Here is a 26,302-nt window from a genome sequence, read left to right on the forward strand (position 1 = left end):
AATGGCTCAGTAAATTAATCAATAAATAAAAAAAACTAAATAAAGTATATATTGCTTATTATTGTGATTGTAAGTTATCTGCAGTTATATATTTCTCAATTTATTTACTTCTGTATTATTTATTTTGTTATACTAATGCAATTTTTATATATTTTTTCCATATCTATGTTTTTAACAATTGTTCTCTTTATTCACTGATTCATGTATTAATTAATAAATAAATAAATAAATACATTATTTTTTTCATTAATCAATTATTGTTTTATTAATGTCATTTTTATATTTTTTTCCGTATCTATATTTTTAAAGAATTGTTCTCTTTATTCATTAATTCATTTATTTTTATTATTTTTTTATCAATTCATTTATTTCTTTTTTTCATTAATTCATTTATTTATTTCTGTATTTCGTCATGCATATGATAATGAGGGGGCGTGTTTTTCACGTTCAGGCTTAGCAATCAAGACCAGGAGGAGAAGAGCTGATTAAACTGTTCTTTCACCAACTCCATAAAGAGCTGCACGAACAGACAAACCTGTCGATAAATAACCCTCCATGGCTTCCACAGGCTGTATGTGAGAGGGGCGTCCAAATCAGAATCAGAATCGGAATAAAAATCAGAATCAGAATCAGAATCAAGCTTTATTGGCCAGGTTTGCTGACACATACAAGGAATTAGGTTCTGGTTACAGGAGCTCACAGCGCACAGTATCAGACAGACATTTACATGTAGTGAATAAAATAAAATAAAATAAATATTACATAAAATATATTAAAAAAAATACAATACAAAAAAAATAAAAAATAAAACATGCATTCCTATCATCACTCACTCACACACACACACACACACACACACACACACACACACACAGTCATACCTGTAACCTTTACACTGTGCAAAGTATGGGTCTAAAGTTAAAGGAAAGGAAAAGGTTAAAGCAGTAAATGGGTGTATAGTGGCAGAGAAAGGGATCAGTGAGGTAACAGATACACTATATTGCCAAAAGTATTCGCTCGTCTGCCTTCACACGCATATGAACTTGAGTGACGTCCCATTCTTAATCCATAGGGTTTAATATGATGTCGGCCCACCCTTTGCAGCTACAACAGCTTCAGCTCTTCTGGGAAGGCTTTCCACAAGGTTTAGGAGTGTTTATGGGAATTTTTGACCGTTCTTCCAGAAACGCATTTGTGAGGTCAGACACTGACGTTGGACGAGAAGGCCTGGCTCGCAGTCTCCACTCTAATTCATCCCAAAGGTGTTCTGTCGGGTTGAGGTCAGGACTCTGTGCAGGCCAGTCAAGTTCTTCCACACCAAACTCGCTCATCCATGTCTTTATGGAGCTGCTTTGTGCACTGGTGCGCAGTCATGTTGGAACAGGAAGGGGCCAAACTCCCCAAACTGTTCCCACAAAGTTGGAAGCATAAAATTGTCCAAAATCTCTTGGTGCTGAAGCATTAAGAGTTTCTTTCACTGGAACTAAGGGGCCGAGCCCAACTCCTGAAAAACAACCCCACCCCATAATCCCCCCTCCACCAAACTTTACACTTGGCACAATGCAGTCAGACAAGTACCGTTCTCCTGGCAACCATCAAACCCAGACTCGTCCATCAGATTGCCAGACGGAGAAGCGTGATTGGTCACTCCAGAGAACACGTCTCCACTGCTCTGGAGTCCAGTGGCGGCGCTTTACACCACTGCATTCAGCGCTTTGCATTGCGCTTGGTGATGTAAGGCTTGGATGCAGCTGCTCGGCCATGGAAACCCATTCCATGAAGCTCTCTACGCTGTTCTTGAGCTGATCTGAAGGCCACATGAAGTTTGGAGGTCTGTAGTGATTGACTCCGCAGAAAGTTGGTGACCTCTGCGCACTATGCGCCTCAGCATCCGCTGACCCCACTCTGTCATTTTACGTGGCCAACCACTTTGTGGCTGAGTTGCTGTTGTTTCCAATCGCTTCCACTTTGTTATAATACCACTGACAGTTGACTGTGGAATATTTAGTAGCGAGGAAATTTCACGACTGGACTTGTTGCACAGGTGTCATCCTATCACAGTACCACGCTGGAACTCACTGAGCTCCTGAGAGCGACCCATTCTTTCACTAATGTCTGTAGAAGCAGTCTGCAGGCCTAGGTGCTTGGTTTTACACACCTGTGGCCATGGAACTGACTAGAACACCTGAATTCAGTGATTTGGATGGGTGAGTGAATACTTTTGGCAGTATAGTGTAAGTGGGGTAATGTGGCACATGTCTCTGTGATCTGAATTTTGCAGAAAAAGACGATGAACCACCTCCTCCAAAGTTCTGAACACTACAGGGTCGACCTCTAAACAAGCAGAGGCAGCAAAATGGACCAAACTGTCCCCACAGCCTCCAACGGAAGAGTCAATAATCCAGACCTGCATCTTCAGCCAGATCAGCCGAGACTCTCAGATCTCTGACTGTCTGCTGCTGTAAGCAGACATTACTGTATTGTCTGGTCCTCAGCTACTGCTGAGAGAGCAAGACACGTGCAATCGACCTACAGAGTCTGACATCGACCAACCAATAGCAATATTGAGATGCTGTGACATCATTGACTGACAGCCCATTTATTAGCATAAGGAAATAGAGAAATAAATAAATAGAGAGATAAATAAATATAGAAATTAACAGTTATGGAAATAAATGAATAGAAAAACTGAAAAAATGTTAATAAAGAAACATAAATAACAAAAAATAAGGGAAAATTATTAAATACACACAAATAAATGCAGACATATTAATTTATATAATATTTTATTTATTAATATATTAATTGTTGTGTATATTTATTTATTTTTAGATTTATCATCATTATTCTACTTCATATATTAATTTACTAAGTCATTTATTTTTAATTTTATTTATTTTTCATTTTGGCAAATCTGGTCCTCCATACAGTTCATCGGTTTGTTTTCAATGTTTTTAACCATAAACCAGTAACCTACGGAGCCCACGAGAGGACATAGTGTATGTTTTTAAAAGGGTGATCTTCTGCCTCCTGGTGGTCATTAAGGTACCACATGGTTACTGTATCATGAAATAAATATCTCAGGATCATTTTCTTGGCATAATCATCTCAAGATCATATTATCTCAAGATACTTATCTCCATAAATGGACTTGGCGTTACTAAATGTACATTAATGAGTGTGAAATTTCGCTAGGATTATAATTATTAGTTATTACAGTTATTATAGTCATAACTGAGCCTGTAAATGGACATGAGTAAACAAACAAACAAACAAACAAAAGTTATGAATTAATCTTAATGAGGAATATCTCATAATAATGAGAATGTTTTTCATCTTTGTGATGTAATATTACATAATAATGACTTGATATCTCATAATAATGAGATAAAATGTTTCTCATAATCATTACCTCATATATAATAGTAATGATGTAATATCTCATAAAATTACTTAATTTTGTAATTTGATTGTCTTTAAATCTAAAGACTCATAATACTCTCATAATAATATGAATTTTTCTGGCAATCATGACCCAATATCTCACAGTAATGACTTAATATGCGTTAATATTGACAAAATCTTGCATATTTATGAATTGGTTTCTCATAATTCTGACTAAATATCTCACAAAATGACAATGTTTCTCATCATTATGATGCAATATTACATAATAACTCATAATAATGAGATTTTTCATCATTAAGATGTACTATTACATAATAATGACTTAATATTTCATAATAATGAGTGTTTCTCATCATTACTATCTAATATTTCATAGCAATGAAGTAATATCTCATAAAAATTACTTAATTCATAACTTTGTAATTTGACTATGTAATCTTACATCTAAAGACTCATAATATTCTCATGATAATAAGAATTTCTCTGACAAATATAACCTAATATCTCACAGTAATGACTTAATATGCCATAATATTGACAAAATTTTGCATATGAATTGGTATCTCAACACAAAATGACTTGCTGTGTCATAATAACGAGAATGTTTATCACAATCATGACTTAATGTTTAATAATAATGACTTAATATCTCATATTAATGACTCACCATCTCATAATTATGAATTAGTATGTCATAATAATTAGAAAATGAAAAGAAATAGAAAATAAAGTCATCATGATGGGACACTTAGTCAAACTTATGAGATACTAAGTCATAACTATGAGCAACTTTCTCATTATTATGACTTATTAACTGTCTATATTTCTTCTTCCAGTGCTGTAAACAGGCTTCCATAGCTGCTCATCTTCAGAGCAGTCCAGTGTTCCTCGTCTCCAGGACTGCTGTTGTTCCTCTGGCCTTCTCCACGTGTTTATCCCTGGCAGAACCGAGCGGGAACCCAGTCACAGTGACCTGCATTCTTTCTCAGAACGGCCAGTCGGTGAAAATGGGGTCAAGTCTAAATATAAACTTCAGCACTCGTCTGATAAACAGTGGTTTTGTGGCGCTCTGCAGTTTTCACTCACACAAAAACACAACACAGACCTCAGTGAGCTGAGCACGGCTCTGAGCGCGTGGGCCTTGTTTACATTAGAGTTTTGTTTGTAAACACGGTGAAATAACCATGACAGACGTTGAGGAGATGGATGAAGAGCAGCTCATCGATTTTGCCATCCGAGTCAGCCTTCAGGAAGCTTGTACATTCCCGCTTCAGACGTCTTCCAGGTGAGTATAAAAGGCTTTTCACTCACTCAGGTTCATTTTCCACTCACGGTTTGTTCGGCAGGTGCTGAATGTGGTCACTGCGAATTCTAATGCAGCTGTTTTTATCTCTTCTGACTCAACTTAAGTATCCTGGAAACGGCGAGCGATGAAAATCTGAAGATTTTAGCCGCTATTGAGCAAGGTAACCTCACAGGCTGTGTTCTGTCACTGTCATTACACATGTTGTTACCACCCATTACTCAGAATCTCTACATAACTCAGTGTGTGAGGTGTAATCAGAATCATTCAGAGGGGTTTGGTGTGAAATGGTTCAGATGTCTTTACAGTGGTGGTGATAGGAACCAGGGGTCACCATGACTACAACACAAATATAGACATTTTATTTACTATCCAGAACCACCAGTGAACCTACACGAGTCTATATGTAATGTTTGAAGAGGATAAACTAATGAAAAATATGAAAATATAAGTTTTCTTTCAGAACTATTTTGCTTTACAACACCCTGCATGTATCCCTCCACCATGAACGAATAAAACAAGGTCTTAGGCCAAAAATTAGGTTAATCAAAAAAAGGTTAGAACCATGAGATATTAAGTCCTAATAATGAGAAAGTTTCTTATTATTATGAGATACTTAAATTCTTAAAAAAAGATGGTTCTTCAGGGGTTCTATAGTGAAGAAAATGGTTCTATATAGAACCAAGAACACTCAAAAAACCTTTTGCATGATTAAAATGTTCTTTGCATGGTGAAATGGTTCTTCAGACTGATGGAGAATGTGCTTTAGATGGTGCTATATAGAACATTTTTATAAATGGTTCTAAATAGCACCCAAAAGGGTTCCTCTGCTGTTACAATGTCCAGCTTATACCAATAAAAGAACTCTTTGGGGAGCTATTTAGAACCCTTTTGCAAAAGGTTCTATATAGAACCATGTACAGCACATTTTCCATCTGTCTGAAGAACTATTTCACCATGCAAAGAACCAAAAAGGGTTCTTCTATTGTAACAAGCCTTACATTGTACCTCTTTTGGTGCTATATAGAGCCCTTTTCAAAAAGGTGCTATATAGAACCATCTACAGCACATTCTTCATCAGTCCGAAGAGGCTTTTCATCATGCAAAGAACCCTTTAATCATGCAAAGGGTTTTTTGAGTGTTCATGGTTCTATACAGAACCATTTTCTTTACTAAAGAACCCTTGAAGAACCGTCTTTTTAAGAGTGTAGTCAAATGATGAGATTTTATGAATTACTTTATGAATAAAAATGTTTTTTAATCTCAAAACTATCATAAAACAGTGTCTCAGTCATCAGGCAGTGAATTCATAACCATTTCATGTAGGAACTTTCTGTGAGGGAGCTTTTAGAGCGGACGTCTGGTTCCTGTCACAAAAAACAATGCAATGCACTTTTAATATGCTGAAAACATCATTAATAAACTGCATTGAATCATAAATAAAAGTGCAGTTTTAAAATATTGTTAAAAACATCTTTCATTGTAAAATCTACTGCAGTTTAAAAGACCCATATCCTACATATTTCCTTTATTCCCCCCCCCTGAATGAGCTCTGTTCTGATTGGCTGCCTCATTCAAAAGCAGTCTGGGTTGAAACACTCCTTATACTCCATCGTGAAGTGGGCGGGGCTAAACTGCTATAGGCTGAATGGGTTGATGTATGTAAGGCTCTGTTCACATTACCAGGTTCTGCCCTAATGTGACTCAGATCTGATGTTTTCAGAGCTGTGTGGACACAAATCTGATCTTTTCGAATCTGACCTGAGTCACTTTCATATGATACATATCCGATTCGTGGCCATGCGACCTTAATGTGACGCTCAGATCGGAATTCATGTGCTTGTTTTCCACTGTGCCATCATTCAGCGTTACCATGGCAGCAGCGCCGAGCAGAAGTTAAAGCCTGTAAACGGTGGAAAAGCAGCTCATCTCACCTTTTTCTCCTTCGTCTCGCTCTAATAATGAAGCTGAGAGCTGATCAGAGTTAATGATCTTCTCAGCGAAGCTCGTTCTGCTCGTTAGTTTGTGCTGCTGATGCACGTGATTCATTCACGTGACGTTACTGAGTAGGATGAGCTCATGAGGGTCATTTCAGGACGCCGGTTCGTCACATTAATGACAGATTTGAATCACTAACCTAAACGAGTGTGAACCATCCTGTCAGAGAGATCGAATCTGAGCAATGAGTCTTGTAATGTGAACGTAGCTTAAGTGAATTGTTTTTTGTGACATCATCAGCGACTTCGAAATGCAGCGTATTTTCCATCTGTGAACTGAACAGACTTTTTGAAACTTTACACACTGAGTTTTTCATGAAATGGGCCCTTTAATGCACCATACAGTACAGAGAACCGCTTGACTTTGCCTTTCCGTGATGTTGTGGTCAAGACAATGAGATTGTGTGTCCATTTCTTCAGTGGTTTTAAACAATGTGATGTCCTCCAGGTGATGTGTCTGCTGTGCGGGAGTTGCATCATCACCAAAGTGCCTTTAAGGAGACGGACAGCCGGGGATGGCTGCCCATGCACAGAGCCTCTGTCCAGCCGAATGCCCAGCTCCTGAACGCCGTTCTTCTGGGTGAGCGGGGTCAGACTCATATGTCATAATCACATGAAACATTATAAGTGTTCATTTCAAGCACTGCAGAATCCCCAAAATAACCTGCTGACTGTGTGATGTGCTGGGTCTCCCATGCATGTTTGGCAGTTACAGGTCATTGTAGCCTCCAGGAAAGTGACCACGGGTTGTGGTTAAAAGTGGAGAGACCTTTGGTGTTTTTTACAGTTTGAAAACACACACACACACACACACACAAACACACACAATGTCTATGCCGCTTATCCTCCTAGATCGCAGGGGGATAAGCTTTAGCCTGTGTTTAAAATACTGTTCAAATTTAACTTTTCATTTTACTCTAATTTGTTTTTCTGCTCTTTCTGCTTTTATTTCTCAGCTTCACTGTTTGATTGGAAAACCCTTTGAGCTACTTTGTGTATGAATGCTTATTATCATTATTATTATTATCATATATCATTAAGATGTAAACAGGGTCATTCAGAGTGGTTTGGTGTGAAAAGCTCCGTTCTAGAGAAACTTACCGAGTCAGAATTGTTCACAGTGGTGGTGATAGGAACCAGACGTCCACCTCTAAAAGCTCCTCACAGAAAGTTACTATATGAAATGGTTATGAATTCACTGCCTGATGACTGAGACGTTGTTTTACGATAGTTTAGAGAACTTAAACTTCGTTCATGGTGGAGGGATACATGCAGGGCGCTGTGAGGCAAAATAGTCCCCAAAGAAAACTTATTATTCCAGATTTTCCACTATTTTCCATCATCAACATTCCATATAAACTCAGAAGACTCGTGTAGGTTCACTGGTGGTTCTGGATAGTAAATAAAATGTCTATATTTGTGTTGTAGTCATGGCGACCCCTGGTTCCTATCACCACCACTGTAAAGACATCTGAACCATTTCACACCAAACCACCCTGAATCTCTCTGATTACATCTACCACATTCAATCATGCAGAAATTTAGAAAAATCAGTGGATTTCCCCTTTAATCTAGTATTCTGTGCTTGGACAGCGTCCCACGAGCTGAGCATGGAGGAGGTCACCGGAGACGGCGAGACGGTGCTGACTCTGGCTGTCCAGGCCGGCCATGTGCAGAATGTGAAGAAGCTGCTGGATCACGGCGCTTCTCCACACAACACCAACAGCAAGAATGAAACGCCGCTGCTCCTGGGTAAAATACTCCATAAAATACACTGGTCAGGCATAACATTATGACCACCTCCTTGTTTCTGCGCTCATTGTCCATTTTATCAGCTCCACTTACTATATAGGTGCACTTTGTAGTTCTACAGTTACAGACTGTAGTCCATCTGTTTCTCTGATACTTTGTTACCCTGTTCTTCAGTGGTCAGGACCCCCATGGACCCTCACAGAGCAGGTACTATTTGGGTGGTGGATCATTCTCAGCACTGCAGTAACACTGACGTGGTGGTGGTGTGTTAGTGTGTTACGCTGGTACGAGTGGATCAGACACAGCAGTGCTGCTGGAGTTTTTAAACACTGTGTCCACTCACTGTCCACTCTATTAGACACTCCTACCTGGTCAGTCCACCTTGTAGATGTAAAGTCAGAGACGATAGCTCATCTGCTGCTGCACAGTTTGTGATGGTCATCCTCTAGTCCTTCATCAGTGGTCACAGGACGCTGCCCACAGGACGCTGCCCACAGGACGCTGTTGGCTGGATATTTTTGGTTGGTGGACTATTCTCAGTCCAGCAGTGACACTGAGGTGTTTAAAAACTCCAGCAGCACTGCTGTGTCTGATCCACTCAGACCAGCGCAACACGCACTAACACACCACCACCACGTCAGTGTTACTGCAGTGCTGAGAATGACCCACCACCCAAATAGTACCTGCTCTGTGGGGGTCCATGGAGGTCCTGACCACTGAAGAACAGGGTAAAAGGGGGCTAACAAAGTATCAGAGAAACAGATGGACTACAGTCTGTAACTGTAGAACTACAAAGTGCACCTATATAGTAAGTGGAGCTGATAAAATGGACAATGAGTGTAGAAACAAGGAGGTGGTCAGACTGTTACGCCTGATCAGTGTAAATCAGGAAAACCTCACATCTTTAAACATTTTTAAAGCCAAATTGTTAGTAAATCTGCTTCATGGTCTCTTGTTTTTCTCCCACAGCGGTCGGGATCGGCTCCTATGACATGGTGCTGGTGCTGATCTTGGGCGGAGCGTTTGTGGAGCAGGTGTGTCTGAAGAAGTGGACGGCCACTCACGAGGCTGCCAAGGTGGGCTGCACGGACATCTTGATGCTGCTCCTCAGGCATGGCGGGAAGGTCACTGCCTGTGACGGACACGGCGTGACGCCACTGGGCATCGCCGCAGAGTTTGGCCATGCTGACATTCTGGAAATCCTCATCGAACATGGTGAGGAACAAGACTACACACTTAAAAAAGATGGTTCTTCAAATGTTCTTTAGTGAAAGTACTAGTTCTGTTTATAGACTCATTTCATGATTAAATGGTTCTTTATATAGAATCTTTTGGAAAATAGTTCAATATAGCTCTAAAAAGGGTTCTGCTATTGTTACATTGTCATAGCTTTTGGTTCTATATAGAACCATTTTCAAACAAGTTTGATATAGAACCATACACAACACATTCTCCATCAATCTGCAGAACAATTTCACCATGCAAAGAACCATTTAAGCATGCAAATCGTTCTACATGGCTCTGGATAGAACCATTCCCTTTACTAAAGAACCTCAAAGAGCCATCTTTTTGAGTAGGTCTATGCAGAAATGACCAACAGAACCGAAAAGAAGGACAGAGAAATGCTGTGAAAAGGGATTTTGTGAAGTGAAGTTTATGATCAGAAATGAATCCAGACTGACTTTGCTGTGTCATGTTCCCTCTTTCTCCACTAGGAGGCGATGTCACTGCACAGGCCACCAATGGAGACAGCGTGATATATGATGCAACAGGCTCTGGAAACATCGACTGCATTCACCTGCTCCTCAACCACGGCGCAGATCCCAATGTGGCCAGTCTGGCTTTTCAGCTCCCCATCCACCGTGCAGCGTATGAGGGGCATTACCTGTGAGCCCACCTCACCGTACACCTTCAGCACAGTCTAATCCCATATAGAAAAAAATATATGGACATACACCGATCAGGCATAACATTCTGACCACCTCCTTGTTTCTACACTCATTGTCCATTTTATCAGCTCCACTTACTATATAGGAGCACTTTGTAGTTCTACAGTTACAGACTGTAGTCCATCTGTTTCTCTGATACTTTGTTAGCCCCCTTTTACCCTGTTCTTCAGTGGTCAGGACCCCCATGGAGACCCTCACAGAGCAGGTACTATTTGGGTGGTGGGTCATTCTCAGGACTGCAGTAACACTGACGTGGTGGTGGTGTGTTAGTGTGTGTTGCGCTGGTCTGAGTGGATCAGACACAGCAGTGCTGCTGGAGTTTTTAAACACCTCAGTGTCGCTGCTGGACTGAGAATAGTCCACCAACCAAAAATGTCCCGCCAACAGCGTCCTGTGGGCAGCGTCCTGTGACCACTGATGAAGGACTAGAGGATGACCAACACAAACTGTGCAGCAGCAGATGAGCTATCGTCTCTGACTTTACATCTACAAGGTGGACCGACAAGGTAGGAGTGTCTAATAGAGCGGACAGTGAGTGGACACAGTGTTTAAAAACTCCAGCAGCACGGCTGTGTCTGATCCACTCGTATCAGCACAACACACACTAACACACCACCACCCCGTCAGTGTTACTGCAGTGCTGAGAATGACCCACCACCCAAATAGTACCTGCTCTGTGAGGGTCCATGGGGGTCCTGACCACTGAAGAACAGGGTAAAAGGGGGCTAACAGGGTAAAAGGGGACAAGGTCGGAGTGTCTAATAGAGCGGACAGTGAGTGGACACAGTGTTTAAAAACTCCAGCAGCACTGCTGTGTCTGATCCACTCACACCAGCGCAACACACACTATCACACCACCACCACGTCAGTGTCACTGCAGTGCTGAGAATGACCCACCACCCAGATAATAGCTGCTCTGTGGGGGTCCTGACCACTGAAGAACAGGGTAAAAGGGGGCTAACAAAGTATCAGAGAAACAGATGGACTACAGTCTGTAACTGTAGAACTACAAAGTGCACCTATATAGTAAGTGGAGCTGATAAAATGGACAATGAGCGTAGAAACAAGGAGGTGGTCAGAATGTTATGACTGATCTGTGTATATTTGAATATACTTGAAATACACATCAACCAAATTTTTAAAACTCATCTATTTTAAAATGTATGGGGAAATATTACACACAGAAATGCACCATACAAAAATAAATGTATGTAAATGTGTTTATCAGATCTGTTTGAAAATGTATGAAAATATCCAAAATCCTGTCTGATGCTCTTCACTGTCTGATACCTTTAGAGATAAATTTGTGTTCCAGTCTCTTCATTTTAAATCTGATCTAATGATCCTTTATCAGGACAGAAGCGAGTGTTGTGGGTATTGATACTCTGTGAAAATGCAGTTATGATCTGATATCTTGTTTATGTGAAATACATTGTGTGTGAGAGTCTGACTGCAGACGTACATGGTTAATGTAAAGTACAGTGCAGATCACAGAAGAACGTTTAGTTACATCTGGAACCTTCATTACACACAACTGAACACAGATAATAACACAAACTAATAAATACATTTTAAAAATATGTTTAATAAATACATTTATGGGCCATTTTCATACACTGCAAAAATATACTTGATAAACACATTTGGAATATATTTTTTTCCACATGGGATAACAGCAGTAATAAGCTCACCTCAAACACCAGAGAGTGACCTACACTTCTAAAAAAGATGGTTCTTCAAAGGTTCTTTAGTAAAGAAAATGGTTCTATATAGAACCATGAACATGCAAAGAACCCTTCGCACGATTAACGAGTTCTTTGCATCATGAAAGTGTTCTTCAGACTGATGGAGAGTGTGCTGTAGGTGGTTCTATATAGCACCCAAAAGGGTTCTTCTATTATAATAAGCTTGACATTGTAACAAAAGAAGAACCCTTTTGGGTGCTATTTAGAACCCTTTTCAAAAAGCCTCTAAATAGAACCATCTACAGCACATTCTCCATCAATCTGAAGAACGCTTTCATGATGCAAAGAACCATTAAATCATGCAAAGTGTTGTTTGTTCTATATGGAACCATGTTCTTTACTAAAGAACCCCTAAAGAAGAGTGCAGCAGCAGTGGCCTTTCAGCACTAACCATCAGGGCGTCCACAGTGACATCTGGATCGTATACAGCTTCACTCTAAGGCTCTAATTGGGTTTAGAGTCTAATTGGTTCTGCACACCATGTGTAGCTGAGGGTGCTCAGCTCAGCTCTGTGGTTGGTTTGGTTTTGTTAGAGAGGAAAATGACAGAGCATGTATTTGAAACCGCCCCCCTTCCCCTCAGTGAAGAGGGTGTGAAAGTGAAAGGGCTGTGATGTGAACTTGGCCTTTTTCGTTTGATTCTAAGACTAAAAATACATTTCAGTTTTAGTGAGACGTCCATGAACGCTGCTCTGCACTGTTAGATGTTTTGTAGTTCAACCTATAAAATACTTCATGTGGTCACAAGCAATTAAGCTAGTTTTACTCAACTCATCAAATTACTTTGATTTAATTTACTTGTTACCACATGAAGTAATTCTTAGGTCGAACTACGAAAGACTTTCAACAGTGTCAACAAAATCTTTGTTAAAGGGGAATAAAGGGGAGAATATCTGCCTAACTCAGTGTTTCTGATGTAATCAGAGAGATTCAGGGTGGTTTGGTGTGAAATGGCTCAGCTGTCTTTACAGTGGTGGTGATAGGAACCAGGGGTCGCCATGACTACAACACAGATATAGACATTTTATTTACTATCCAGAACCACCAGTGAACCTACAGACTGTAGTCCATCTGTTTCTCTGCATATTTTATTGCCCTGTTCACGACGTCTGCCCTGTGACCCTCACAGAGCAGGTGCTATTTGGGTGGTGGGTCATTCTCAGCACTGCAGTGACACTGACGTGGTGGTGGTGTGTTAGTGTGTGTTGCGCTGGTACGAGTGGATCAGACACAGCAGTGCTGCTGGAGTTTTTAAACACTGTGTCCACTCACTGTCCACTCTATTAGACACTCCTACCTTGTTAGTCCACCTTGTAGATGTAAAGTCAGAGACGATAGCTCATCTGCTGCTGCACAGTTTGTGTTGGTCATCCTCTAGTCCCTCATCAGTGGTCACAGGACGCTGCCCACAGGACGCTGTTGGCTGGATGTTTTTGGTTGGTGGACTATTCTCAGTCCAGCAGTGACACTGAGGTGTTTAAAAACTCCAGCAGCACTGCTGTGTCTGATCCACTCAGACCAGCGCAACACACACTAACACACCACCACCACGTCAGTGTTACTGCAGTGCTGAGAATGATCCACCACCCAAATAGTACCTGCTCTGTGAGGGTCCATGGGGGTCCTTACCACTGAAGAACAGGGTAACGAAGTATGCAGAGAAACAGATGGACTACAGTCTGTAATTGTAGAACTACAGATTGAAACTATGTGGTCAGTGGAGCTGATTAAATGGACAGTGAGTGTAGAAACGAGGTGGTGGTTTTAATGTTATGGCTGAATATATTTGGTCTTTAAACTCTCAGGGCTCTGAAGACGCTCGTTCCCATTACCACTAAGAGGGCCATCCGTTTGTCTGGGATGAGTCCGGTGCACTCGGCTGCAGACGGAGGTCAGGCCTCCTGCCTGGAGCTGCTCATTGACAAGGGCTTTGACGTCAACTATCTCCTGGGGAGCCACATCTCCGACAACTACGGCGACATGAGGAAGACCCCGCTGTATTTCGCAGTTTCAAACGGTGACGTCACCTGTACAAAGATGCTGCTCAATGCTGGAGCCCATCCCGACCTGGACCCTCTGCGCTGCCTCCTAGTGGCCGTCAGGGCTAGCCGCTACGAGCTGGTGCGGCTGCTCCTGGCCTACGGCGCAGACGTCAACTGCTTCTTCACGTTGATTAACGATACGCTGTTCCCCACGGCGCTGCAGTACTGCCTGCAGGACGAGATGATGCTGCGCCTGCTCCTCAACAACGGCTACCATGTAGAGAGCTGCTTTCAGTGTGACCACGACGTCTGCCCCGTGATGCCCTACATCTGGGAGCAGAGTTACACACTAGAGAGTGAGACGGTCAGCAGATCCAGCAAAGTGACGGTAGGTTCATTTTAACAGGCACAGTCTGTTTTGGATTCTTACACAGCTGCTTTTTTCACATCCTGTCTATCAAAATGATCAAAAGCACAAAACACTGAAGGCGAACAGTTTCCATCAGGTAGAACTGAGTGGCTCTGAAATCACTTTTTACAAACAAGCAAAGTTTCAGTTTAAGATTTATTTACAACTTAGTTACAAGTTTAAGTTTAATAAAAACTTTAAACTCAGATTCACAAATGAGTTTCCTTTATTAAACTGCATCTGTAGGTCTCTGTTCATAAACATAAACTAGACAAAACTAATTTACTATAAAATTAAATAGTGTTTGTATAAATTCAGAATAAAGACACGTCAGTCACAACTGCATATGTGTACATATTTCTATATTGTGGTCTGTTTACACAAAGTTAGGTTAGTTCATCATTTATGTTGAATAGACTCCCAAAATTTTACGCTGCAGCACTGATGTTGAACCGTGTGCTGCACTGGGTCGGTATGACCAACAGGACAAAACAAGCTCAAAACAAAGTGAGCGCTGTGCCCTGATTGGTGTTCTTGCTTTGCGCTTCTTTCGTTTTGACGTGTTACGTTTTTATACACACATAAACCAAAAGGAACGACAGATTTCTCATAATGTAGTGGAGTAAAAAGTGAGATATTTGACTTTGAAATGTAGTGGAGTGAAAGTAAAAAGTCACCCAAAATGGAAAAACTTCAGTAAAGTACAGATACAAATTACGAATTGCATCCACCACTGCGCAACAAAGCCTGTGATTGGTCAGTAAAAAAGAGGCGTGCCATAAGACAAAGCTGGTCAACTGTGAGGAGCTCTGTTTCAAAAGAAGTACACTGAGCGCTGGCAGAGACACCAATGTTTTAGTGAAACGCACATTTGTTAAATAAACATTGAAAACCTCCTAAATGTAAGACGTTAAGTCAATTCGGTAGTACTAACCAGTAGTAGAGCACCAAAATGTATAGCTTGACTCTGTTGGCTTTCTATTCACCAGCTTCTTGTTCATATTTTCCCATTCCACCTTAAATGGCGGCAGTATTTGGGCTTGTAAGCTCGCGAAGGCCCTTTCGGCTTCACGCAATGCTCGCGAACTTCATTTCACAGGAAGTATGCTGAGGCCTTTAATCGTGTGATGATTAAAATTTAGTTTCTTGATGAACTGGCAAAAATTTGGTTCATAATTTGAATGAAAAACATGCCAAGTCATTATGAAGCCACACTGAGCAGCTTGTAGATTCATGGTAGACATGTTAGCACTAAATAGGCCCGGCACAGTTATTATATACTTGCGTGATCACAGTTATTGGAGATAACTGCAACTATTTAAGCTGACCACAATTATTTTCCACAGTTATTAGCTTTCACAGTCTTATGTTTACAATGCAACAAAAGATTTAATTGGGCGTTTTTGTCAGTTGGTCTGAGGCAAGTAAATATAATGAGACAGAAAACATTTATTAAGACACGTTTGGTCTTACGAAAACAAAGTTAATTAACTTCTGATTTGGTGCTATAACACCTTTAGAGGGCAGCAGTGAGCAACGTTCGTTTATTTGGTGTTTGTTAATGATGGCCTTAGAGGGCGCCGCTGAGTGACATTCACGATTTTCAGATGAATCATACATATCAGAGCTGTTAATCAATAATTTTGGGAAGAACCTCAAAAGGCACAGGGAGATGGATGTGTATGCCTGACTTTTTATCAACTTAAATATAATTGTAAATAAATGCATCAAAGTAAGCAAACGAATGAATTCAGTGATGGTTTTACTGTTATTACTGTTAATAATAATAATGAGCTCAAAGAGCTTCACATGTTGATAAAGTTCAGTAACAATAATAAAAGAAAACAAATAAATGGCAGTTCAGAGTATTAATTCAAACAAACTGAGACAAAAACATCATAAAATTAAAAAGATAAATACAAAAAAAATGTAATATCTGTTTTTTAACCTTCCCTATCTGAGATTTTTTTTTCCAGTAAAGTATTTTTGAGTCCTTTAACATCTGTTATGGTTCATTTAACTCAGCGGATTAATTGATTACTGATAATAATCAAAGCTCCAACTTCGGGTTTAGTTTATTCAGTCTTAGTAAAACTCCTGCTGTGTGAAAAACCCTTAGCTGTTCTTAATTGTCCAACAATGCAGCCGATCCTAATGTTCTGTTCTGTCTCTGTCAGTTCTGTGAATTCGTCAGCGTGTCCTCCCTGAGGCACCTGGTGGGCCGGGTGGTGCGGACCCTCCTGGACTACGTGAGGCATGTGCCCATCTGCTCCAAGCTGCAGATCATCCTGGAGAGACATAAAGAGTGGCCTGAGATCTGCGACATCCTCAGTAAGACACACTCACACCGTGTTCATTCAACATTGAGGGCCTATAATGGCTTTTCTTGAGTTGACTCAACTTGAGGACACCAGATAGATAGATAGATAGATAGACATACAAGCAGATAGATAGATGATACTTTATTGATCTTGAAGGATATTTAGCAGCCAGTCTCAGTCACACAACACAGTACAGTTATAATAAAAAGGGTGATACAACATAAAAAGAAAAATATATACAAAAACCCATCTACAGTCATGTGATGGAGCTGCCCTCCACCACAATATATACACCGATCAGGCACAACATTCTGACCACCTCCTTGTTTCTACGCTCATTGTCCACTTTATCAGCTCCACTTACTATATAGGTGCACTTTGTAGTTCTACAGTTACAGACTGTAGTCCATCTGTTTCTCTGATACTTTGTTAGCCCCCTTTTACCCTGTTCTTCAGTGGTCAGGACCCCCATGGACCCTCACAGAGCAGGTACTATTTGGGTGGTGGGTCATTCTCAGGACTGCAGTAACACTGACGTGGAGGTGGTATGTTAGTGTGTGTTGCGCTGGTATGAGTGGATCAGACACAGCAATGCGGCTGGAGTTCTTAAACACCTCAGTGTCGCTGCTGGACTGAGAATAGTCCACCAACCAAAAATATCCAGCCAACAGCGTCCTGTGGGCAGCGTCCTGTGACCACTGATGAAAGACTAGAGGACGACCAACACAAACTGTGCAGCAGCAGATGAGCTATCGTCTCTGACTTTACATCTACAAGGTGGACTGACAAGGTAGGAGTGTCTAATAGAGTGGACAGTGAGTGGACACAGTGTTTAAAAACTCCAGCAGCACTGCTGTGTCTGATCCACTCTTACCAGCGCAACACACACTAACACACCACCACCACGTCAGTGTTACTGCAGTGCTGAGAATGACCCACCACCCAGATAATAGCTGCTCTGTGGGGGTCCTGACCACTGAAGAACAGGGTAACATAGTATGCAGAGAAACAGATGGACTACAGTCTGTAACTATAGAACTACAGAGTGAAACTGTGGTCAGTGGAGCTGATAAAATGGACAATGAGTGAAGCTCTAATGAACATCTCTACCGTCGCAGGGAACCCGCGCTCGCTGCAGCACCTGTGCAGGCTGCTCATCAGGGAGAAGATGACCCTGAGAAGACTGAACGACCCTGAGTTCATGAGAGCTGTTCCTTTCCCCCCCGCCCTGAAGAACTACCTGATCTACAAGGAGTATGACCTCTATGGTAGAATGGACGAGTGGTAGGGACGCAAGAGCAGGTGGTTTTTCTACTGTATAGTTTTCAGGTTGTCCTTATTTCACTGAAAGTGTTTTATTTTGTACTAGAACAATATATTACAAACTGAAATTAGTTACTGATGATGAAATCAAATAGCTGTGTTTCATATGTCATTAGTTTATAATGAGTGTTCAAGAAACGATTCAGGCTGGGTGCCAAAACAACTTAGCACTAAAAATCATTTTTCTTGTCTGCATGCATGAGAGCCAAGAATCTGGGGGGTCTAAAGAGGAATTCCACAGATTCAGTGGTTTGAGACATAAAGTCAAAATAATTGCACTTGAACAATAATTGAACTACTTTTTTAGGTTTACTTTACTAATTTGTTAAACTTACTACAACGCCATTTCCAAAAAAGTTAGGATGCTGTGCAAAATGTAAATAAAAACAAAATGCAATGATGTGCAAATCATCAAAATCCTATATTTCATTGAAAATAGTACAAAGACAACATATCAAATGTTGAAACTGTGAAATTTTATTGGCTTTTGAAAAATATTTGCCCATTTTGAACTGGATGCCAACCACACAAAAAGTTGGGACGGGGGCAACAAAAGGCTGGTAAAGTTGTGTAATGATAAAAAAAAAAACCTGGTGGTTGATTGGCAACATGTCAGTAACCTGATTGGGTATAAAAGAGCATCTCAGAGAGGCGGAGTCTTTCAGAAGTAAAGATGAGGAGGGGTTCACCACTCTGTGAAAGACTGCACCATCAAACAGTGCAACAATTCAAGAAAAACGTTTCTCAACGTAAAATAGCAAAGAACTTTTGCTTTTCATCATCTACAGTACATAATATCATTAAAAGAGTCAGAGAATCTGGAGAAATCTCTGTATGTAAGAGTCGAGGCCAAAAACCAGTATTTGCTGGCCGTGATCTTTGGGCCCTCAGGCAGCACTGCATTAAAAACAGACATGATTCTGTAGTGGAAATCACTGCATGGGCTCAGAAACACTTCTGAAAACCACTGTCTGTGAAAACTGTTCATCACTGCATCCACAAATGCAAGTTAAAACTCTAAAACATAAAGAAGAAACCAAATATAAACAAGATCCAGAAACGCTGCCACCTTCTCTGGGCCTGAGCTCATTTAAAATGGACTGAGGGGGAAGTGGAAAAGTGTCCTGTGGTCTGACGAATCAACATTTGAAATTCTTTTTGGAAATCATGGACACTGTCCTCTGGGCTAAAGACCACTCAGCTTGTTATCAGTGCACAGTTCAAAAGCCAGTATTCATGATGGTATAGGGGGCATTAGTGCACATGGTATGGGTGACGTGCACATCTGTGAAGGCACCATTAATGCTGAATGATATATACATGTTTTGGCAACATATGCTGCCATCCAGACGACGTCTTTTTCAGGGAAGGCCTTGATTAATTCAGCGAGACGATGTCAAACCACATTTTGCATGTATTACAGCAGCATTGCTCCGTATTAAAAGAGTCCAGGTGCTAAACTGACCTGCCTGCAGTCCAGACCTGTCACCACTGAAAACAAATGGTACTTGATGAAATGAAAAATACAACAAATGAGCCCCTGAACTGATGAGCAGCTGAAATCCTGTATCATACAAGAACAGGAAAACATTTCACTTTCTAAACTACAGCAGTGTCTCCTCAGTTCCCAAACGCTTACAGAGTGCTGTTAAAGAAGAGGTGATGAAACACAGTGGTAAACAGGCCCCCGTCCCAACTTTTTTGGAACGTGTTGTTTGCATCAAATTCAAAATGAGCATATATTTTTCAAAAAACAATAAAGTTTCAACATTTGATATGTTGTCTTTGTAGCATTTTCCTTTAAAAATATGGTTTACATGATTTGCATATTACTGCATCCTATTTTTATTCACATTCTGCACAGTGTTTTTTGGAATGGGGTTATAATACAAAACACTCGCTATTTCTTGTCTCATCGTTAGTTACTGAGGGGAATCTACTCAAGATCAGTTCATTTGGATCAGTCCTACAGACTGAAGAGTCTTTTGGCCAAAAAACTTCCCAGCATTCTTAGCAGTTTTGTTGGTTTCTGTTAAGTCTTACTTTTAATTATTAGCTCTTTTTTCTAATCTGTAAATATATTATTGTCTTTTCTAGTCCAATTATTTTCTATTATTGTCTAATATTTGTGTGTCAGAGTGAACTAAGATTGGATTTGTGTGTCCAGACATCACCAGTCTATCTGCATGGGTTGCCGTGGTAACGATGTAGGCATCAGTAACTACTTAGCTACACTGGTGATGCAGATTTCAAACGCGGATGCAGGAGAGATGGAGGAGCATCATCTCCCCTCCAAACTCTTCAGAACTCTCTTCATCATCATGAATCTTTGGAGCTCTTCTTGAATCCCAGCAGTGAATTCATCACTCTGGATTTGACGTAGGTTTGTCATAGGAACCAGGGGTCGCCGTGACAACAACGCAAATATGGCCATTTTATTTACTATCCCAAAGTAACAGTGAACCCACACGTGTCTTCTGAGCTTTGCATCAGGATTCCAGCAGATCCTGAAAATGTCAAAGTTTTAAAATCGATTTTTAAATAATTTACATCATAGAATGTCTAAAAATGTGTTTTTTTTGCTACGAGAGGTATTAAAATATGACACCCAAAATCCGAGTTGAAAAGAGTCACCATGGAAATTCATATGCAAAAACTGGTCAAATTGCATGTTGTTGTTGATGGGTGTAAATAAGTGAACACATCCTCTATAGAGGACACAGTTCTGTACATTTTAATGCATAATTACTGTTTATTTACTGAGTTTATCATGTTGGGAAAAAAACATATGTAAAACAAATAAAGCAGATAAATAGAAAATAGAAAGTAAAGCAAATAAATAGAAATTGTGCAGAAAAATGTCATGTTTAAGTGTGTTCTCTGTAGAGATGTGCTACTTTGTTGTCAACAACAACATGGAATTTAACTTGCATATGATCGTATATTAAACAAATTCAGTCAGTGGTCCTGTGGTCAGAAACTGATGGGCCAGAGGACATCAGAACTGATAACCAAATCACACTGAACATACAAACATCATGATTATATCTCATAGCCTATATTGATGCTTGATTTGTATTAATGAAATATACTATTACCTGCCGTATTTGAGTTTTGAGTGTGCATTATTGGAAATAATATCATTTTTCCTTTGTGTGGATCTTACATATATTAAAATGCACTACATCTGATTTTAAAATGTGCAGCAATTTTGTGTATGTAATGTTGATAATGATAAAATATGAAAAAATAAGTTTTCTCTGGGGACTATTTTGCCTCACAATGCCCTGCATATTACATATCCCTCCACCCTGTTAACATTAATCAAACCAGTGAAACTTTTTGTCATTGCATGTTATGAAGCCTAAACTATGAGCTAACAGTGAAGCTCGCAAACCTCAGTGATAGCAATAATATTTATCTTTGCACAGAATGTTTTTAATTGCAGATGTAAGCTCTGTAATCTGCATAACTTATCATGCTGTCATCAGCTAAAAAGCCAGCTTAGTGAGCTAACTGAGCTTTACATCTTCATAGCAATGCTATTTATGGTTAGGGTGATGAGAGGTCCCCATTTTCTGGGGACTGTCCCCATGTTTGGTGGCCTGTCCCCGGCTGGAACTGTCCCCGTTCTTAACTGAGAGTTAAAAACAGCGGAAAGTCCTGCAGCAGAACAGATGGGCAGACGTCTCAGATTGTGCTTGTTTTTGCCAGCAGAGGGCGCTGCTGATGCTCTCTACAGACCACTTCTAGCACTCTCTTGCCTAGTTTTACAGAACACCGCTGTGTAAAACCCCACCAGAAGCTCGCAAGTGTCAACAACATCACCACAAACATCTTTTCAGGACTCGAGATGACCAAGGGGATAAAGCAGGGGTGGAGTTACGGGACTGACAGTCTATGTAGCACCATGAGATTCACAAACAGAGCATCATTTTCACACTGAGTCACTTTTTCTGCCTCCATATATGACATATGGCATACGCTGATAGCAGCGTCTCTGTCTGTCCAGAACTGGAGCTGCCCAGGGGTGAGTTTAGGGTCTGGATATTGGGGCTACAGACACGGGGCTTTTTTCTGTAGCCACTGGTCTCTTTTTACTGGCAGAACATTTAATATGAATACGAATTATGGGCTCATACAATCACTGAATCTTCTGTGGTAAATGGGTCTCTGCCTCATCCCTGCCTGAGCCGCTAGACTTAGTGACTTTTGAGGCCCTTTTTACTGAGCGACTCTATTTCTAAAAAGCGATGAGCGACAAATCTTGCAAGGAGGAAAGCAGGAAATATGAATCTATTATGAGAAAAATCTAATTGATTCCCGTGCATGCTGACCATTTTCTTTATTGAATAGTTCCATAGTTTACCAGCTTCATTCACCATGATAGGCTACTGTATGATTTTCTGACATAGTTTACAAAGTTACCCAGTAACCAAGTTACTTTAGAGACACTTGTCAGTAGTTTTTCACTTGGCACTATGAGTTTGGTTTTCCGTGTACGATAGTTTTATCCAAAACGTTATTAATTTCGTAATTTGTAATTAAAACAGCACTTTTCAGATGATCAAGACTGCATGTGTTAAAAAATAAGCCAAAATCCTCTCAAAACATTCATAACCATTTCATGTAGGAACTTTCTGTGAGGGAGCTTTTAGAGGTGGACGTCTGGTTCCTATCATCACCACTGTGAACAGTTCTGACTCGGTAAGTTTCTCTACAACGGAGCGTTTCACACCAAACCACTCTGAATGAACTTCACCACTTAGAAAATTTGAAAAATCAGCGGGATTCCCCTTTAACAGTACAGTCAATTAACGATGCAGTAGATGCTGCATTGAAGCAGCTTCTTCCTGAGATCTGCTGGGGCTCCTGACCCAGATTAGCTGAAGAATTTACAACCATGCTGGACAAACGTCAGTGTTTACGAGCAGCTGACAACACCAGAGGCTGCTGTGGTTCACTGTCCAGCAGTCCAGAGCTGGCGGTGTTGCTAGACACTCATGTTATCAGACAAACAGAATCGCATTCCTGCGCAGCCAACACGGTCAGTCTGCTCAGAGACACGCAGTGAACATTATGTTCTGCTGCATGCCTCACCTCGCCTGGTCAGAGAGGAGGTTTAGTTGCAGGCCTAGAGCTGATCTGACCGCTCGGCAAACAGAACCGCACTGGCCGACACTGATGAATCAGGCCGACACATCTGAGGCAGCTGTTTACAGTACAGAGCCAGGACTCTCAGTGCTCATCCAGCGACATCAGAGCTCTCCAGATCCTCTGTTTTGGTATGAATTAAGCAAAAGAGTACTAAAGTACCGCATACCAGAACCAAAGTAGGTGGGCTATGAAAATAAAACCACAGTATGATAAATAAAAATATCCTACACACTTAAAAACCATCGTTCTTCAAGGTTCTTTAGTAAAGGCAATGGTTCTAGTTGTACATAGAACTATTTCATGCTTTGCATGGTTTTTTGAGACTTCAGCCTAGTGATTGGTCAGGGGAATGCTTTTGGACACACTTCTTAATCACTGAATTCAGGTGTTTCATTCACAGGTGTATAAAATCAAGCAGCTAGCCATGCAGCCTGCCTTTACACACATTAGTGAAAGAATAGGTCGTTCTAACTGAAGCTCACTGAATTAGAGTGTGGTGCTGTAATAGATGCCACCATTGCAACAAGTCAGATCATTAAATTTCTTCCCTCCTAGATTTTCCACGATCGACTCTGAGTGGTACTATTGAACAGTGGAAGCATTTAGGAACCACAGCAGCTCAGCCATGAAGTGTCAGACCACGTAAAGTTACAGAGCAGGTCTCCGAGTTCTGAGGAGCACAGAGCATAAAAGCCACCAACGCTCTGCTGATCAATAACTGCAGAGTTCAAACCTCCTCTGGCCTCAACATCAGCACAGAAACTGGGCCGGGAGCTTCATGGCAGGGTTTCCATGGCTGAGCAGCTGCATGAAGCCTTACATCACCAAGCACAATGCCAAGCGTCGGATGAAGTGGAGTAAAGCGCCACCACTGGACTCTGGAGCAGTGGAAACGTATTCTGTGGAGTGACCAATCACGCTTCTCTATCGGTCAGTCTGATGGACGAGTCTGGGTTTGGAGAACGTTACCTGCCTGACTGCACTGTGCCAGCTGTAGAGTTTGGTGGAGGAGGGATGATGATATGGGGTTGTTTTTCAGGGGTTGGTCTAGAACCCTTAGTTCCAGTGAAGGGAAATCTTAATGCTTCAGCACCAAGACATTTTGGACAATTGTCACTTCCAACTTTGTGGAACAGTTTGGGGAAGAACCTTTTCTGTTCCAGCATGACTGAGCCCCAGAGCACAAAGCAGCTCCAGTTAGGCCTGAATGGGTGAGTTTGGTGTGGGAGAACTTGACTGGCCCTCACAGAGCCCTGACCTCAACCCCATCAGACACCTTTAGGATGAACTAGAATGGAGATTGTGAGCCAGAACCTCTCGTCCGACATCAGCATCTGACCTCACAAATGCTTTTCTAGATGAATGAGCAGAAATTCCCACAGACTCTCTCTGGAATCTTGTAGAAGCTTCCCAGAAGAGTGGAAGCTGTTAGAGCTGCAAAGAGGGACCAACTCCATATTAATGTCTATGGATTTAGAATGGGACTCATAAAAGCTCCTGTAGGTGTGATGTGTAGGTGTCCCAATACTTTTGTCGATATGGTGTATATTGGTCATTATTGGTCATTGGAATATTATTTAAAAGGTTTACTTAGTACATGTTTACTGTTTGTCTGCAAGAACAAGATTAACCTGATTAGAACAGAAACAAGATTTAGGTTCCCTTGTTCTATAAGTTTTCAGTTTTGGTTGCCAAAAATTTGAATACTGCACTAATATGTCAGTACTGTGTTACATACAAGAGCTCAGGGGCTAAAACTGCACTTTAGAATATTCAACACATCTCTGAAGTATTAGTGACTTATTAAAATCTTAATAGCTCTTAAGTAATAAACTGCAATAAAGCGAAACTTGACATAAATAAAGCTTGACATTACACCAATCAAATGCTGCCAATTATACACTAATAAGATGTGAATGTAGATGATAATTAATGTTCAGTAGTTTGCACAACAAAGTGTTTGTTTTACAATGAAATTATTAGTGATTTTCATGTAAAACACCTCTAATTATGTATCAGTGCAGGTCAGTGATGAATAAATGCTGCAAAAATTTTATCTTGTCAAGTGAAATGATCTAAATTCTAGTCAACATATCTAACATCTACCATTTTGAGATGATTGTGCACTTATTATAAGATTATTTAACTTATTTCTAGATATTATTGACTTTTGACTATTGATTATTGACGTTTTAGGTCATTTTATTTAAATTATCTCACTGTACTTGTTGCTGGTTTCAAGCACATTTCTTAAAACAAGCAAAATTATCTGCCTGTATAGTGAGATAATTTTACTTACTAATAATAAATAATAAATTACTTAAATCAGGTAAAATCATTAGAAATATTAGGTTTATTGACTATGTTTAAGATCATTTTACTTGACAAGATACCATTTTTTGCAGGGTTGACACTACAATACTCAAATCCTGCCAATTACACACTAATAAAATGTGAATTTAGATGAGAATTCATATTCAGTAATTTGCATAACAAAATGTTTGTTTTGCAGTGAAATTATTAGTGATTTTTATGTAAAACACCTCTAATTATGTATCAATGCAGGTCAGTGATGAATAAACGCTGCAAAAATTGTATCTTGTCAAGTGAAATGATCTTAAATCTAGTCAACATATCTAACATTTACCATTTTGAGATGGGATTATAAGATTATTTAATTTATTTCTAGATATTATTTGCTTAATTAAATTATCTCACTGTACTGGCAGATAATGTTGCTGGTTTCAAGCTCATTTCTTAAAACAGGTAAAATGATCTGCCAGTATACTGAGATGATTTTAAGCTTACAACAATCTCAACAGGAGAAATATTAGATTTATTGACTATATTAAGATAATTTTACTTGAAAAAATACCATTTTTTGCACGAAGCTTAACGTATAGTGAATAAACCACTTATTAAAGTCTAATTTGGGCCTAATTAAACAGAAAACAAGA

General features: G+C 40.3%; 1 protein-coding gene across 2 annotated transcripts; it reads left to right on the top strand.

Moving 5' to 3' along the window:
• The first annotated feature begins 4,512 nt into the window (after positions 1–4,512).
• Positions 4,513–20,503, top strand: asb15b (ankyrin repeat and SOCS box containing 15b). Of its 2 annotated transcripts, XM_036577770.1 has the most exons (10): positions 4,513–4,693; positions 4,819–4,874; positions 7,157–7,288; positions 8,302–8,460; positions 9,430–9,675; positions 10,176–10,347; positions 13,959–14,523; positions 16,722–16,875; positions 17,984–18,194; positions 20,356–20,503. In XM_036577770.1, exons 1-9 carry the CDS (start codon positions 4,593–4,595, stop codon positions 18,151–18,153), a joined length of 1,755 nt encoding a protein of 584 aa, XP_036433663.1. In that variant the 5' UTR covers positions 4,513–4,592; the 3' UTR covers positions 18,154–18,194; positions 20,356–20,503. The 2 variants fall into 2 exon arrangements, with proteins under 2 accessions (XP_036433663.1, XP_036433662.1); XM_036577769.1 differs by lacking the exon at positions 20,356–20,503 and having other exon boundaries at positions 17,984–18,395.
• The last annotated feature ends 5,799 nt before the right edge of the window (positions 20,504–26,302 follow it).

This window comes from Colossoma macropomum, unplaced genomic scaffold (assembly GCF_904425465.1).
Source record: "Colossoma macropomum unplaced genomic scaffold, Colossoma_macropomum, whole genome shotgun sequence".
In the NCBI taxonomy this organism is placed as follows: domain Eukaryota; kingdom Metazoa; phylum Chordata; class Actinopteri; order Characiformes; family Serrasalmidae; genus Colossoma; species Colossoma macropomum.